This window comes from Oryx dammah, unplaced genomic scaffold, assembly GCF_014754425.2.
Source record: "Oryx dammah isolate SB20612 unplaced genomic scaffold, SCBI_Odam_1.1 HiC_scaffold_5, whole genome shotgun sequence".
In the NCBI taxonomy this organism is placed as follows: Eukaryota; Metazoa; Chordata; class Mammalia; order Artiodactyla; family Bovidae; genus Oryx; species Oryx dammah.
In genome coordinates this window covers 82,337,131-82,354,380 of record NW_024070189.1, presented here as the reverse complement: position 1 = coordinate 82,354,380, position 17,250 = coordinate 82,337,131, and the positions used below count along the sequence as shown (strand labels likewise).

General features: G+C 40.3%; 1 protein-coding gene across 3 annotated transcripts in view; it reads right to left on the bottom strand.

Annotated features, from left to right (window-relative positions):
• Positions 1-1,769: 1,769 nt before the first annotated feature.
• The window catches only part of GRAMD2B (GRAM domain containing 2B), a 76,653-nt gene continuing 61,172 nt past the window's right edge, over positions 1,770-17,250 (bottom strand). For 2 of the 3 annotated variants that reach the window (XM_040241739.1, XM_040241740.1), the window contains 6 exons: positions 16,398-16,509; positions 15,611-15,733; positions 14,912-14,999; positions 11,425-11,529; positions 7,472-7,565; positions 1,770-3,210 (listed from right to left, as the gene is read on the bottom strand). In XM_040241739.1, coding sequence (XP_040097673.1) covers positions 3,169-3,210; positions 7,472-7,565; positions 11,425-11,529; positions 14,912-14,999; positions 15,611-15,733; positions 16,398-16,509 — 564 coding nt within the window. In that variant the 3' untranslated portion in view covers positions 1,770-3,168. Of the gene's footprint in view, positions 3,211-7,471; positions 7,566-11,424; positions 11,530-14,911; positions 15,003-15,610; positions 15,734-16,397; positions 16,510-17,250 lie in introns of all 3 variants that reach the window. The other variant, XM_040241738.1, reaches the window with a different exon arrangement.

The following is a 17,250-nucleotide window of genomic DNA, read 5'->3' as shown; positions in this document are numbered from 1 at the left end:
AATTTATAAATTAGGGTGAGTTGTGGAAAGGAAGGAAAAACCATTAAATAATGTGTCTGGTAGGGAATTCTCTGGCAGTCCAGTGATTAGGACTCTGTGCTTCCACTGCAGGGGGCCTGGGTTCAATCCCTGGTCAGGGAACTAAGATCCCTTAAGCTTCAGAGCACAGCCCCACCCCCCAAAAAAAATGTGTCTGGTAGAAAACAAATTTATGATTATAAGGGAAAAGGGATTGGAGAGGAATAAATTAGCAGTTTGGGATTAGCATATATAAACCACTGTATATGAAACAGACAAACAACAGGGTCCTACTATATAGTACAGGGAACTATACTCAGTATCTTGTAATAACCTAGAGTGGAAAAGAATATGGAAAAGGGTGTGTGTGTGTATATATATATATATATATATATATATATATATATATGAATAACTTTGCTGTACACCAGAAATAAACACATTGTAAATCAGTTATATTTCAATTAAAAAAGAGAGACAGGAATGCATTTATTGTTTGAAAAGATTGCTCTTTCTGCATTTGTATGTATGTGTATGAATAATTTTTATTTTCTAAATAGGCTTAATACATAAAAAAATGTGTCAGGCACATAAATGACTAGCTGGGAAATGCCTTGGAGTGTTGGGTATATTTAGGAAAATATCTTCAATATTCACAGAGCTTGAGAGATCAGTAATCATGTCTCCTGTCCATATGTAAGACTGGTAATTTCTATCCACTTAAATAGTATGTTTTTAATCACAGATTCTCTATGTAAGTCTGTTTGAAGATAGGTTCATTTGCATCATATTTTAGATTCCACATGTAAGTGATATCATATGGTATTTTTCTTCTTCTGAGTTACTTCATTTAGTATGATAATCTCCAGTTGCATCCATGTTGTACAAATAGCATCATTTTTCGTGGCTGAGTAGTAGTCTGTCATATATATGGACCACATCTTTATCTGTTCATCTGTAGATGGATGTTTAGGTTGTTTCCATGTCTTGGCTATTGTGAGTGTTGCTGCTACGAACATGGGGTGCATGTATCTTTTTGGATTAGTTTTGCCTGGATATATGCCCAGGAGTCAGATTTCTGGATCATACGGTAGCTCTAGTGTTTTGAGGAATCTCCATACTGTTTTCCATAGTGACTGCACCAATCTTCATTCCCACCAACAGTGTAGGAGAGTTCTTTTATCTCCACATTATCTCCATAATGCTTGCCTTTTAAAGTGCTATTTTCTATGCCGATTTTTGACAATGCCACTCTAAACAGTGACATAATTTAAGTGCTCTGCTACTATTCAGTAGATGTCACTAATGTTCTGCCCTTAAGGCTTCAAAGAATATTCTTGTATGTACATCTTTGAGGAAATCTCTTATTGCTTTGGGATAAATTCCTGGATAGCCTTACTAATTTAGTGAAATAACTTTTAAAGGCTCCTCACACAGTTGCAAAATTTCTCTCCAGAGGTGGCTGACACTCTTGAATCTTTAATGGTTTTAACTATAAAACACTGATGTAGAACTTTGATAACACCGGACTGTCAGATATGCAAATATTTTAAGAAAAAATGAATACGGTTCCTACTAAAAGAGTATACTTCTTGCCCTACAAGGCCATCAGCTTTAGAAAGATCATCACATTTAATTCTCACAATGACACTTTCCCTTGGTACTTTTATCCTCATCAAAATGGGGGAAAATAACCAAATATCTTGCTTATAGTCACATAATTCAAAAATGAGGACCCAGGAATCATGCACTGAAGTTCTGATAACAAAGTTCATTTTCTTTCCCCTATACTGTTGCAACACAGAACTTAAATCAATTTTTTTGCAAGTGAATACTAGGGAGGAAAGGAGTATGGGTGAGTTGGAAGTAGTAGAGAGAGATGAGAAGCAGTTAAAAAGCAGTTAAAAAGTCTTAGTTACAAGAATTTAGACTGACAAAAGACAGTGTTAGCAAGGTATTTAAACCAATGAGCATTTATTAAAAGCCAGGGGTGCACCAGGCACAATTCCTGTCCAGTAGGCTAACAAACACAAATGATGTAACCAATTCACTTATTAGCTTATCTGATTAAACAAAATACATTTCATAGAAATGATTATAAAATGCATTATAGACAAACAGAATATCTTTTATATTAACAAATCTTAGGGTGCCTAAATAATTATTAATAAAAACCAGCCAACCCATATGGTAAATAGAAGTTAGCAAACCACCAGTTATATATTTTAGTCAGCAAAAGAGAAAAGCATGCTATCATCATGCTGATGGGTTTCACCATTAATCATAGACATCCTGTTTCGAAACAAACACAGTCCACCTACAATCTTAAAAATGCAGTATCTCCCATCCAGTATCAAATCACTATTATGTTTTTTGGTTTAAAGATTAGTTTTGGTTTCAAAGTCTTAGTTTAAACTTAGTACTTTAGTCTCAAGTCTCACAGATTCTTGACATGGGGTGGGTGAGAGTCAGTCCTGTTAAGTATTAATAAGAGGAACAAAACAAAACATAAAATGGGACAGTTTAATCAGCTCTGCCTGATTTTCTTGCCAATACACGGCTGAGAAGTTAAGATACACACGTAACTTAAACCAGAACATAATATCAGAAAGGGAAGAAACCCCAAAACTCAAATGTTACTTGTTTGAAGCAAGTTTGTCCGTCAGAGGTTTTGTTTTTTTTTTTTCCCTTTTGGAAAGTCATGGCAAATTCTTTAAGAGACTGTATCGAGTTTGTTGGCACATGATATATCCCTTCCGTTGAAGGCTGGTTAAGGCGGGGGTGGATACATGAGAGAAAAGGCTGATGGGTAGGGCTGAAAAGGCTGGAGTGGAATATATTTGCTGACAGTCACAATAACCTGCTGAACCACAGTCATCCAAGTGTCCGCCGGGCCCTTCTGAGACCTCCAGAGACGGGTCTGTTTTCTTCAGGCAGCAGCACTGAAAACTTCCTCAGAGAGTCGAGGTCAACTTTTATTGCACAGGAACCAGAATTATTCCCCATTCCCCACTTTCCTGAGCCTGAGACCTCCAAGGGCAAGAGAGGCCGCCCGCCCGCTAGCTCCTCTGGCCAGCAGGGAGCACTCCACCAGAACACCCCGGGAGCACCTACTTGAAGGGAAGTGCGAGGTATGGTGTGGCTTGAGCTTCAGTCACCATTCTCAAGAAGCTTTTGTAAGTTGTTTTGTATCTTGAAATAATAGAGAGAAAAGCTCCTGTTATTCCATAGAGTGGAGTATATAGTAACGGCGTATTTGCTACGGTTCATATAATGCTTGAGATTAATCTCTTCTACCTTGGATTAAAAGCTATACATGGGTTAAATTTAGATCAGGCAAATAAATGCATCATCATGGCACAAAACTGTTTGACAGTCCACTTTAAAATGAAAAAAGATAGGGCAAAAAATGATAGAATGGCACAAAGATGACAGTGTCAGTAGAGACTAAGAGAAACAGAAAAAAAACCTTGGCAACACCAGGTGTGACCCAAATGCATTCAGAGGCAATGGGAAATTGTCCTTGACAAAGCCCATGTGATGGTCTGAATCGGATAAACACCACAATATAACATTTCCCAGAAGACAGAATTTCACAGGACATTGATGATCTGTAGTTCTCAAGACCACAGGATAGTGTTGGGCATTGAAAATGGGTTTGGTAAATGTTTGGGTAAATGACTTTGAAAGAATCCAGAGCAGGGTGTTTTTAAGGATCAATACTGTGAAGGGAATAGGGAACTCTGTGGAACAAGAGAATGAGAACATAGTCTTCTTTTGCAAGAATATTCTGTGATGTCCTACTGGTATCCACAGAGTAAATGGAGAGGAAGAGGTCTGCCAAGTATGTCCCAGGAACACCATGCATGCTCGCCTTAACCACACACATGTTCACACACAGAGGCAGGTTTTCTATGCGAAGGTAAGGGCCTGAGACACTATATAACAAGACTAGTCACAGTAGGTGGCACAGTAGGGAAAAGAACAGATATCTGACTCCATAAAAAAGGTTATGCTTTTTCTTCTGCACTGCTGCTGCTGCTAAGTCGCTTCAGTCGTGTCTGACTCTGTGTGACCCCATAGATGGCAGGCCACCAGGCTCCCCCATCCCTGGGATTCTCCAGGCAAGAATACTAGACTGGGTTGCCTTTTCCTTCTCCAAAGCATGCATGCATGCTAAGTCGGTTCAGTCGTGTCCGACTTTGTGCGACCCTACAGACAGCAGCCCACAAGGCTCCTCTGTCCACAGGACTCTCCAGGCAAGAATACTGGAGTGGGTACTGCTCCGACATTAATGCCACTTCCAGTACTAAGAAAATAGGTATTTACTTCTTTACCTGTAGAGGGCACTGCCTTCATTCCCCATATTCTTACTTCACATCTTCCCTACCTATCCCATCGGACCAAAGATAAATGGAAAAGCAGGGGTGGGAAGGGAGAAAAAGAAATGATAAAACAACAACAACAACTGATATACAAAATATTTAAAATGCCTACAAAGACAAAAACCCCAAAAGTAAAACAAAGGAGATAAGTGGGCAGTTTACAAAAGGAAATCCATAAGAAGAATATATATGAAATGATGTTCAATCACAGTATTAATCAGGAAAATGTAAATATAAACCATGAGATCTAACTGCACACTCAGTCTAGGAGGTGGGAGGGGGCCAGAATGGCCTAAGATGGTCTACATTAGAGAATCTGAGGAGACATTTGAAGATAGACTAATTAGTGAACGAAGTCTTGTGCAAGCAAAAAAAAGAGGAAGGAGTTAAAATAGTCTTCAATTTCCCACAAGAATGACTGAAAGGGCAGTGATGCCATGAACAGAAATGGGTAAGATATAAGCGGGCAGATCAGGAGGCCGAGACATGACCAGTCCCTGCAGGAGAATAAAAGAGAGTTGCTGGTGTTGAGTAGAAACAGCTGAGACGTGGCTCCTGCCTCCCCATAGCTGCGCCACCTCCGGCATGCACTGCTGTGTCGTCACCAGCCTGCCTCTGGGGAGGGCGGGGCTGGGGGTACAGCCTGCGTAACAAGCACACAGGTGTGCCCTGGTGACTGTTTTTATGCCAAGACTCCTATGAACAATGTGTGCAGCCAAGTCAACACATGCATTTTGACCCTAAATCCCCTCTTTCCCGCTTCTGCTTTGGGACACAGGTTTATGTTGGCACCCTAGCTGAGAGGCTGGGTTCTGTGCAAGACATGGCCAGGTGTCTCTCCTGCTTTCCTGTCCCTCATTACAGAAAGTGTTGTCCCTGCCAGGATCCACAGGAGAATGGGAAGAAATGCACAAGAGGGTGGCTGGGTTCTGCATGCTTCCCAGTCCAAAGAACATCACCATGTGCCAGCATGAACAAGAGAGAAAATTACCACGCCATTCTCCAGGTCAGCATGGAAGTCAAACATGTCTAAAGTGAAAGTCACTCAGTCATGTCCAACTCTTTGCGATATAGTCTATGGAATTCTCCAGGCCAGAATTTTGGAGTGGGTAGCTTTTCCCTTGTCCAAGGGATCTTCCCAACCCAGGGATCAAACCCAGGTCTTCTGCATTGCAGGCAAATTCTTAACCAGCTGAGCCACAGGGGAAGCCCAAGAATACAGGAGTGGGTAGCCTATCGCTTCTCCAGCAGATCTTCCCAACCCAGGAATTGAACTGGGGTCTCCTGCATTGCAGGCAGATTTTTTACCAACTGAGCTATCAGGGAAGCTCTAAACATGTCTAAGCATTTCATCAAAGACATTTTATCTTCAATTGTAGCAACTAATGTTTTAGAAAGGAAAACAGTTCTAGTTGCTACTCCATACCTTCTCTAGCTTGCTTATGCCTCAAAAAGAGAAAATGTCTGAGTCTGCCCACTGATACAGTGGTTCAGTGAGAATTATCTGTCATGCCTTGGTTTAGAATAGAAACCTGGGGACTCCTTTGCTCTCCATACTTCAGTGGTTAAGTGCTAGATACCATTTGGTATCACAGGACAAACTTCATTTGACTCGTCTGTGTTTTATGTTTCTTCCCAAGTAAGCATAACTGTACTATTATGGAAATCCACCAAATACCAAGCATTTGTGGCAGCAATTAGAAATGAATAATTCACTAAACCTTTCCTGAGATAAGGATCAAAACAAAGCATCAGATGGGAAGGGACAGACACGGTGAAAGGAGAGATAAGAAATGTTAACAAGGTTTAACTTCAGGATATTTCTGGCTCCCTACCATCTTCTCCTGGTTGCCTCACTCTTCAGTGACCTTATCCCCAAGCAGAAGGTTGGGTTTTGGGGGAGCAGTAAAGCAGAGGGCTTCTCAGGACAAATGTGGGAGTCAGACCTGGCTCAGATTCTAGCTCTGCCAACTTTCTGGCTCTGCCTCCTTGAGTAAGTTAACTTGAAACTTTGATCATTTTGTCAGGTGGAAACAATGACATCTACAGAAACTGAATGCAAATATTCTATGAATGGTGACAACCAGCCTGGGTGGAGCTGGGGCTCCACCTGTCTGGTCAGGACACTCCCCTACAGTATGCCTCCCCGGAGCTCCATGTCAGATATCACTTATCCTTGGGGCCTAGGACAAGAGAATAATTTCTAACCAAGGAGGAAAACCACAACATCTACTATTAATAACAGGGAAAATGAGCTGAAACCTATTTCTTTGTGGAAAATCCCTTGGCGAGGTTTAGCCATTTCAATGGCCTGTTGCACACCCATGTGTGTGTAACCCCTGCCCTATGGTGGTAGGGGGCCTATAGTACCAACATAAACCTGTGTCCCAAAGCAGAGGCAGGAAAGAGAGGATTCAGGGTCAAAATGCATGTGTTGACATTATAAATAGTCATAAGCTGCATACATTGTTCATAGGAATCTTAGCATAAAAACTGTCACCAGGCAGTAAGACCAACCTAGACAGCATATTAAAAAGCAGAGACATTACTTTGCCAACAAAGGTCTAGTAAAGGCTATGGTTTTTCCAGTAGTCATGTATGGATGTGAGAGTTGGACTATAAAGAAAGCTGAGCACCGAAGAATTGATGCTTTTGAACTGTGGTGTTGGAGAAGACTCTTGAGAATCCCCTGGACTGCAAGGAGATCCAATCAGTCCATTCTAAAGGAAATCAGTCCTGAATATTCATTGGAAGGACTGATTCTGAAGCTGAAACTCCAATACTTTGGCCACCTGATGCGAAGAGGGGACTCATTTGAAAAGACCCTGATGCTGGGAAAGATTGAGGGTGAGAGGAGAAGGGGACGACAGAGGATAAGATGGTTGGATGGCATCATTGACTCAATGGACATGAGTTTGAGTAAGCTCTGGGAGTTGATGATGGACACGGTGGCCTGGCGTGCTGCCGTCCATGGGGTCGCAAAGCGTTGGATATGACTGAGTGACTGAACTGACTGACTGAGGCAGTAAGTACAGTGACTGCCCCAACACAGGAAAGAAAGCACTCACCTTTTCTAATCTCATTATGTTAGCTGTAAGCTCTTGACACAGGGCCTCCACATTTAACTGTACTTGTGACCCCAGGCCAGATGGTGCTGTCTGTCTGAAGAACCAAGAGAAAAATTACTGTGGGCAGGAATGGCAAAGAAACAAGTGGAATGAACACATTTTAAATTTATTTGAACAGAAAACTAGGTTATAATAGAAGACAGTGTGCATTTAACCTGCTAACATCAGAAAGGCCCTGAAGTAATCCACAACTCCAGACTAGATGTTTAGGAGACTAATTCTACAAAGATCAGCTAGAAATCTCTTAAGCTATTTTTGTCTAAGTGGCTGTGTTGTACCTTGGCTTCCAAACAAGAATCAATTATTCTCAAGCATGTGGTTTCTTAGACTCCTTTTATTAACTGCTGATTACCTTCTCTCTGTCCATGATGGCATGCATTTTTAAGGAGTATTGCTTTTCTCAGTCATATTCGTACTGTTTATGGGAGAAGCAATCATTTACACTAGAACTTTCATAAGGTTTGGGCTTCCCTGGTGGTTTAAACAGTAAAAAATCTGCCTGCAATGCAACAGACCCAGGTTCAATCCCTGGTTGGGAAGATCCCCTGGAGAAGGGAATGGCAACCCACTCCAGTGTTCTTGCCTGAGGAATTCCATGGACAGAGGAGCCTGTCTTTAATCAAATTTCTGTTGATGTATGGGACTTCTGTATTTCCTTCCTTGAGACCTGCCATATAAATGTAATTGCCCTTGTCTAGTAATATAACTAATGTATTCACTATTAACCACTCGAGTATTAAGGGCATGGGCTCTTACTCTGGGGTCCACTGGGGTCCTATACCAGCTAAAACTGTAGGACATTTAGAGAGATGTATACATTTTCCTGGAGAGCTGCTCAAAAACCACTGATCAGATTTTCATGTTAAGGTCAAGCACCATGGTTTGTATCTCCTCTGTTTCTTGGTTGTAATTTAATTTAAGCTGTGAAGTTTTTTTTTTTTTTTAATTTTAGTTCAAACCTCAACATGAATCAACCATAGGTATACATATATCCCCCTCCCTCCCAACTCCCTCCCCATCCCACCCATCTAGGTTGATACAGAGCCCCTGTTTGAGTTTTCTGAGCCATACAGCAAATTCCCATTGGCTACCTATTTACATATGGTAATATGTTTCCATGTTACTCTTTCCATACATCTCACCCTCTCCTCCCCTCTCCCCATGTCCATCAGTCTATTCTCTGTGTCTGTTTCGCTACTGCTGCCCTGTAAATAAATTTTTTGGTACCATTTTTCTAGATTCCATATATATGTGTAGAATATGATATTTATCTTTATCTTTCTGACTGACTTCTCTGTATAATAGGCTCTAGGTTCATCCACCTCGTTAGAACTGACTCAAATGCGTTCCTTTTTATGGCTGAGTAATATTCCATTGTGTATATGTACCACAATTCTTTACCTATTCACCTGTCGATGGACATCTAGGTTTCTTTCATGTTCTAGCTATTGTAAATAGTGCTGCAATGGACAATGGGATACATGTGTCTTTTTCAATTTTGGTTTGCTCAGGGTATATGCCTAGGAGTGGGGATGCTGGGTCACATAGTGGTTTTATTCCTAGTGTTTTAAGGAATCGCCATACTGTCCTCCATAGTGGCTGTATCAATTTACATTCCCACCAACAGTGAAAGAATGTTCCCTCTTCTCCACACCCTCTCCACCATTTATTGTTTGTAGACTTTTTGATGCCATTCTGACTGGTGTGAGGTGATAGCTCATTGTAGTTTTGATTTGCATTTCTCTAATAATGTGTGATGTTGAGCATCTTTTCATGTGCTTATTATAAGCTGTGAAGTTTTTAGATGGCATTAACTGGTCTAATTTATTTTACATAGGATCCATTTTTGAGCCATAGATACTTGGTAACTTATTGATGATTATCTAAACGTTAAGAAAGCAAACATGTTTTTCATTGAGCAGAGGTGAAATAGTTTTTTCTTTAACCTTGATCCATAGTGTCAAAGTCTTATATCCCAGAAAGGAAACTGAGTTTAAATCTTTAAAAAAAATTTATTTGGCTGCTCTGGGTCTTAGTTGCAGCATGTGGGATCTAGTTCCTGGACTGGGGACTGAATCCAGTCCCCTGAGTCGGGAGTGTGGAGTGTTAGCTACTGGACCACCAGGGAAGCACCTGGCGAAATCTTTTGGTCTCTAAACGAGGGATCTGAGACTCAAGGTACTGACTTATCCACATGGAATTCTGACAGTCCACAGGCTGCGAACCCACTAACAAAGCTAGTACAATGTATATATTAAAAAAATGGTTCTCTACCAATGAAAGCAGATTACAAGTGTGGATTTAGCTACCTGGGCAGCATGGATGGATGACCCTGGATGAAGAAAGATACAGAGGAAATTCAGGTTCTGTTAAATTACTCTATTAACAGACTCTCCCATCATAGATGTTCCCTGACCTCATGTCATATGTGACCTCTGTGATTTTCCTTTTAAATGATTGTTTTCCAGACTGTTACCTCCTCTTGGGTTGACTAAATAGTAGAATAAATATTCCATTTGACGTTCATTAATAGAATTTCCCCCTCATTGTCACCAAGTTAATTAAATGATAATAGGACAGGAGGTACATTTCTCTAATAAAATCACTTATATCACTTATATGATAGTGAACTAATACTAATAGTTTACAGTAATGTAGAGTCACCTCCTAGCTCTAGGTGTATTATTAACATTCTGGACAACGCGGGAGAGAGTAAGGGCAGGGTATAAATCTATCCCAAACCATTCATTAGACTTATTATTATTGGTTCAAATGTATGTTCATGATATAAAAATAATCTGTGTAACAGCATACACATAAGCCATAGAACAAAACTTTTAGGTAACTGTTAAGAGTGTCAAGAAAGGCCCCAGAATGGTATAGCATAATAGTTCTTAGACCCCAGACCAGCACCAGAAGCTTGGAGAATGGGCCTTACAGTTTATTTTAATAAGCTGTCCAGATGATTCTGATACACAATGAAAATATACTGACTCACTTCTCAGCTATTCCTTACATGCAAGGAACCACTGGTAGACTAAGTTTCTATGGTCATATAGACCTGAATCCTGATTCTGTTTTTTTTTTTTTTTTTTACAAACTATTTCTCTGAGTCTCAATTTTCTCATCTGTAAAGGAGGGAATAACACCTATCTTTTAGGGTTATGGTGAAGATATAATAAGGGAACATTGTTGGTGTGTGAAAGTGTCTATTGCCAACAATGTCTCTAGCACATGGTACATACTCTACAAAGAAATATCTCTACTTTTAAAACTTCAGCTAGCAGTATGCTTTTATTTTGGTTTTTAGGGAATGTGTCAAAATCTGCATGTAAATGGGTTTATAGGAAAGACCATTATGTCAATAGATTTAATTAGTTGGGGCCTATTAAAAATACTGTGGTAGAAAATCTTTACAGACACATTCAGCTAATTACTGGTCACATGGATCTTCATAGTGGTCAAGAGTTTTGTAAATAAGTGAGTTCCTATAAAGAGCTATAAATGATGACATGTGCTAAGTTACTTGAATTGTTTCTTTTTTTATGAATGACTTGACTCACTGCCATTTTACAAAGATAAACTTGAATATTTTAATAAATGGGCCAAGGTCACAGTGGAGCTTAGGATAAGAGAACAAGATAATGTAAAATTAGGCTTGTTTCTTGCCTTCTTGCTGGCCACACTATAGCAACTCAAAAACATGCAGAGTCAGGTCATTCATTTTTTTCTCCAAGGCCCACCTACCTCTTTATTTTCTACATGTACACTTAGCAAAACGTCTCATACAGAATGCATCCGCAATTAATGCTTGCCAGGATGCCATGCTCAGGTCAAACATTATACCAATGTGAAAGGCAAGCAGAAGACAGCACTGGAGGGAACTGTCTTACTCAGTCTGATGGGTGTCCACAATGGAGGTAAGTGACCCCAGCTGCTCCTCCAGAGTATTAATTCTGTATCTCATGTAGAAGGTCGAGATGATCAGTGCACAGACACTGGAAAGGGATAAAAGAGAAATCAGCAATAGGTTAATGGCCAGGGCCTGATTGATGTTCGTAAAGCAATAAATGTAAACTCTGTACATTTGAGGCAAGGTATTTACCAAAATAACTTGGCTACAGAGACTTTAAAAAGGTCATTTTTTTTTTTTCAACAGACTGATGCTGCACCAAACTTTGTAACTAGGATATTAAATTCTCTAGTCCCTCAATTTACAAATAATGGCCATTTAGGAGTCTTACTCAAAGCCAGCCAATGTAGATTGTCAAGCTGGGGCTCCTCCTCCCACCAGATACTGTCAGAAGTCCTGGCCAGTGAGTATCTGGTTTTGTGACTCACAAATTCCCTGCTTTATCTGAAAACCAAACTGGGCACATCCTCCCCGGTTGTGAGGAACAGCCTAGAACTGGGTCAGGCTATTTTCAGAAGAACAACTGGTTACAGAGTGGAAGCTGAGGGGGAAGTTAAAAAAAGTCAGTGCCTAAGTTTTTATTGAAGGGGGTTACTTTTCTAAAAATTGAACTACAGTTGAGTTACAGTGTTGCGTTAATTACTGCTATACAGCAAAGTGATTGTTACACATATATTTATATTTTTAGAAAGTCTTTAATACTATTTTAAAATATTCTTTTAAAATATTTTCCATTTTTTAAACATTCTTTTCTATTATCTTGTGGTTTATCATAGGATATTGAATATAGTTCTCTGTCCTATACAGTAGGACTTTGTTGTTTCTCCTATACAATTATATTTTATCAGTTCATTTCAGTCACTCAGTTGTGTCCGACTCTTTGTGACCTCATGAATTGCAGCACGCCAGGCCTCCCTGTCCGTCACCAACTCCCGGAGTTCACTCAGACTCACGTTCATTGAGTCAATGATGCCTTCCAGCCATCTCATCCTCTGTTGTCCCCTCCTCCTCCTGCCCCCAATCCCTCCCAGCATCAGAGTCTTTTCCAATGAGTCAACTCTTCGCATGACGTGGCCAGAGTATTGGAGTTTCAGCTTTAGCATCAGTCCTTCCAAAGAAATCCCAGGGCTGATCTCCTTCAGAAAGGACTGGTTGGATCTCCTTGCAGTCCAAGGGACTCTCAAGAGTCTTCTCCAACGCCACAGTTCAAAAGCATCAATTCTTCAGCATTCAGCTTTCTTCACAGTCCAACTCTCACATCCATACATGACCACAGGAAAAACCATAGCCTTGACTAGATGGACCTTTGTTGGAAAAGTAATCTCTCTGCTTTTGAATATACTATCTAGATTGGTCATAACTTTTCTTCCAAGGAGTAAGCGTCTTTTAATTTCATGGCTGCAATCACCATCTGCAGTGATTTTGGAACCCCCCAAAAATAAAGTCTGACACTGTTTCCACTGTTTCCCCATCTATTTCCCATGAAGTGATGGGACCAGATGCCATGATCTTCGTTTTATGAATGTTGAGCTTTAAGCCAACTTTTTCACTGTCCTCTTTCACTTTCATCAAGAGGCTTTTTAATTCCTCTTCACTTTTTTTTTCTTTTCTTTCCTCAGTTATATTTTATAACCGTATATAATTTGCATCTGCTAACCCCAACCTCCCACTTCATCCCCCTACCCTCTCTCTCTTGGAAACTACCAGTCTGTTCTCTGTGTTCATGCTGCTGTTGCTGCTGCTAAGTCGCCTCAGTCGTGTCCGACTCTGTGCGACCCCATAGACGGCAGCCTACCAGGCTCCCCCGTCCCTGGGATTCTCCAGGCAAGAACACTGGAGTGGGTTGCCATTTCCTTCTCCAATGCCTGAAAGGGAAAAGTGAAAGTGAAGCCACTAAATTGTGTCTGACTCTATGTGACCCCATGGACTGCAGCCCACCAGGCTCCTCCATCCATGGGTTTTTCCAGGCAAGAGTACTGGAGTGGGGTGCCATCGCCTTCTCCCTGTGTCCATGAGTTTGTTTCTATTTCACAGATAGGTTCATTTGTGTCATATTTTAGATTCTGCATATAAATGATATCAGTATGATATTTGTCTTTCTCTTTCTGGCTTACTTAGTATGATAATCTCTAGTTACATCCATGTTGCTGCAAATGGCATTATTTCATTCTTTTTTATGGCTGAGTGTTATTCCATTGTGTGTGTATACACCGTATCTTTATACATCACCTGTTGATGGACATTTAGGTTGCTTCCATGTCTTGGCTACTGTGAATAGCGCTACTATGAACACGGGTGTGCATGTATCTCTTTGAATTATAGTTTCGTCTGGAGATATGCCCACGAATGGGACTGCCGGATCCCATGGTAGTTCTCTTTTAGTTTTCTGAGGAAACTCCATACTGTTTTCCACAGTGGCTGCACCAGTTTTCATTCCCACCAGTGGTGTAGCAGGGCTCCCTGTCTCCACACTCTCCAGCATTTCTGGGCTTTTTACCAATGGCCATCCTGACTGCTGTGAGGTGGCACCCCACTGTAGTTGTGCATCGCAATTTTCTAATAATTAGCAGTGCTGAACACCTTTTCATGTGCCTCTTGGCCATATGTAGCTGTTCTTTGGAGAATCTATTTAGGTCTTCTGCCTCTTTACCAATTGGGTTGTGTTTTTGTTGTTGTTGGGTTGGATGAACTGGTTTGCATATTTTGGAAATTAAGCCCTTGTTGGTCACATCGTTTGTAAATACTTTTGCCCAATCTGTGGGTTTTAATTTTGTTTACAGTTTCCTTTGCTGTGCAAAAGCTTGTAAAACTTTGACTAGGTCCTATTTGTTTATTTTTGTTATTATTTCTATTGCCTTGGGAGACTGATTTAAGTAAACATTGCTAAGGATGTTTTGCCCATGTTTTATTCTAGGAGTTTTATGGTGTCATGTTTTATGTTTAAGTCTTTAAGCTATTTTGAGTTTAGTTTTGTGTATGGTGAGATGGTGTGTTCTAACTTCATTGATTTACTTGTAGCTGTCCAATTTTAAGGGGATGACATTTTAAAGTTGTTTTGATTACTAACCAGAGGACGTTAGATAGACAATAAAATAAACAAGAACAAAGATGCATCATATTTCAGGCAACAATTTCTCTACTAAAAGTATCTACTCAGAACTTAGTCCTCTGCTGGATCTGGCATATTTTGCTCTTCTTTCTTCCCTTCTCCACTATTTATTTAAACAAAAAGGGGTGAATATGAAAATGTGACCTAAGTTTAAGGAAAAAATGTTGAGGAAAAATGTTGAAGTAGGAGATGAAAATTGCCCCTGGAAAGATCTGGGTCACATTAGAGGCATTAGAGATTCATGGCTCTTGACAACGTGAAGAGATTTTTCCTTTAGTGAAATGAATCATTTTCTTAAGTCACTCATTAACAGTAAAATATAAGTCTTAAGTCATTCACAGTAAATACATTTACTTACACAACTGCATAGAATATAAGAATATGGTGGAGAGTTGGACATTTCTCAGACTTTACTCTGGGTGTGAGTCCAGTGGTTTCTGACTGACCTGCTGAATAGAAAACAAAATACATGTTTTAAAGTGATAACATATCTCCTTCATGCAGCAGTATCCCTATAGGGAAGAAGTACTTGAGAGACAGAATTATTTCCAGGCAGTAGGAATCAGAGAAAATACTATCTGAAGCCTTCCAGTTTTTATTTCAATCAGTGGTTACAATTCCTTCCCACATGTTTCATTCAATACATATTGGTTGAGAGCCTTCTCTGTGCCAAGCCTTGAGATACAGTGAGTGACTGGTGAACAATACAGACCCCAGCCCTGATCTCCTACCGGGACAACCTGTGACCAGTTATGATAATAATCAGTAAATAATAATTAAATAATTTAGTTTTATGGGTAATTTTTGAATCACAGTCTCAATGTATTCAGAATGATGAAAGGTCCTCTACAGAAGCTATTCATCTTTGCATCCCTTACAGTAAAGCACACAACTGGGTACTGTCTGTTGAGTGAATAAATGAACTAATATGCAAAGACCTACAGCAGGAAGGGAGGAGAGGCAACAGGAAAGGCAGTCATAAAGTGAAACATGAGGACTATTAAAGTTCCAAGCAGATGACCCCACTACCTGCCTGCCATCATAATCCATTCCTTACCATGCCCAGGGAGACTCTTGGCTTTTCCCTCAGGTACCCTGTTCACAAGGGGATCTGCCCGAGTTGGTTTTGCTTCTCCCTTGGAGACATTCAGAACTGTCTGGGATTCTGTCACATGGAAATCTACCAAGATGAAACAGGGCTGGGTAAGTTTTCCCTCCAGTACATTTACACACACAGGATCAACCACAAAGCAAATCAGTCCCTGAATACATACATAATGGTCAGGAATATAAATGGATCTTCTCACAAGCTGGTTGACTGGTTTGGGGATGAAATCCCATGTTTAAGCAAATAAGAAATAAAATGATACAAAGCCAGTTTGTCCTTATCCCACTGACTCATGGGGATCATTCAGCCATAATAATTAATAATATTATAAAGAGGAGGTAAGAAAATATTGCATTTTTCTGTCTTTCGACCACTCCAATATTATGTCTATTTAAGAGATGATTTCCGCCCCCACCCCACACCACACAGCTTGTAGGATTTTGGTTCCCCAACCAGGGATTGAACCTGGGCCCTCTGCAGTGAAACTGTGAAGCCTTAACCACTGGACCCTCAGGGCATTCTCAGAGACATTTGTTACATGCATATAAAGGGAAATAGGTTTTTACCACATAGGCAATTTGTTTCCCTTGAAATTTCAAACTACCCTTTGTTTAGAGTCTCGTTTTAACTGTAAGCGCAGAAGATGTGTTGTTTATTGGTTGGTTTTGTTTTTGGTTGAGGTAAGGATGTTTTGTGGAGAATTAAGTTTCAGTAAAGATACAAAAATCTCCCAGACCTCGAGAGTTCTCAGATTCAGGGGTCTGAGAGCCAGAACTGCTGTATCCTTCCATGTCTTGCCTTCTTCGCCGCACCACTCCATCCAGATCTGAGAATTCATCGTTGAAATCCTGAAGGGAGATAACGAAATGCAAAGAGGCCCATTATCCTTTATTCAACATGTAGGCCTTTCACTTAGGCCTGACCTATAAAATACAAATAAGGAAGGATTACCCCATAACAGATCAAAGTATCTGGTTACTGATTTTCTGGGCAGTCAGAATTCTGTTAACACACAGTGGCCAACTTGTTTGAAACAACAAATGTCTACAGAAAAAACTGGAATGCTGATGACAGAATAGCTTCCAGGTAAAGCTGGAGAAGTCTCATTTGCATTTTGTAATGAGAAAAAGTGACTGAAATACATATATATAGCAAAAAAGTAGCTAGAAAGTTCTAAATGTATGTTCTAAATGCAGAGTCCTTTGGAAAGCAAGGAGATCAAACCAGTCAATCCCTTAAGGAAATCAACCCTGCATATTGACTGGAAGGACTGATGCTGAAGCTTCAATATTCTGGTCACCTGATATGAAGCGCTGACTCAACGGGAAAGACCCTGATGCTGGGAAAGATTGAGGGCAGGAGGAGAAGGGGATGACAGAGGATGAGATGGTTGGATGGCCTCATCAACACAATGGACATGAGTTTGAGCAAATTCCTGGAGATGGTGAAGGACAGGAAAGCACAAAAGAGTCAGATGTGACTTACTGACTGAACAACAGCAAATGTAGAGAAAGGTTTTTTCAAATTACAGTTTTAACAGAGGTTTTGGAAACAGAAAAGGGAAAATGGCTTAAGCAAACTGGACACTG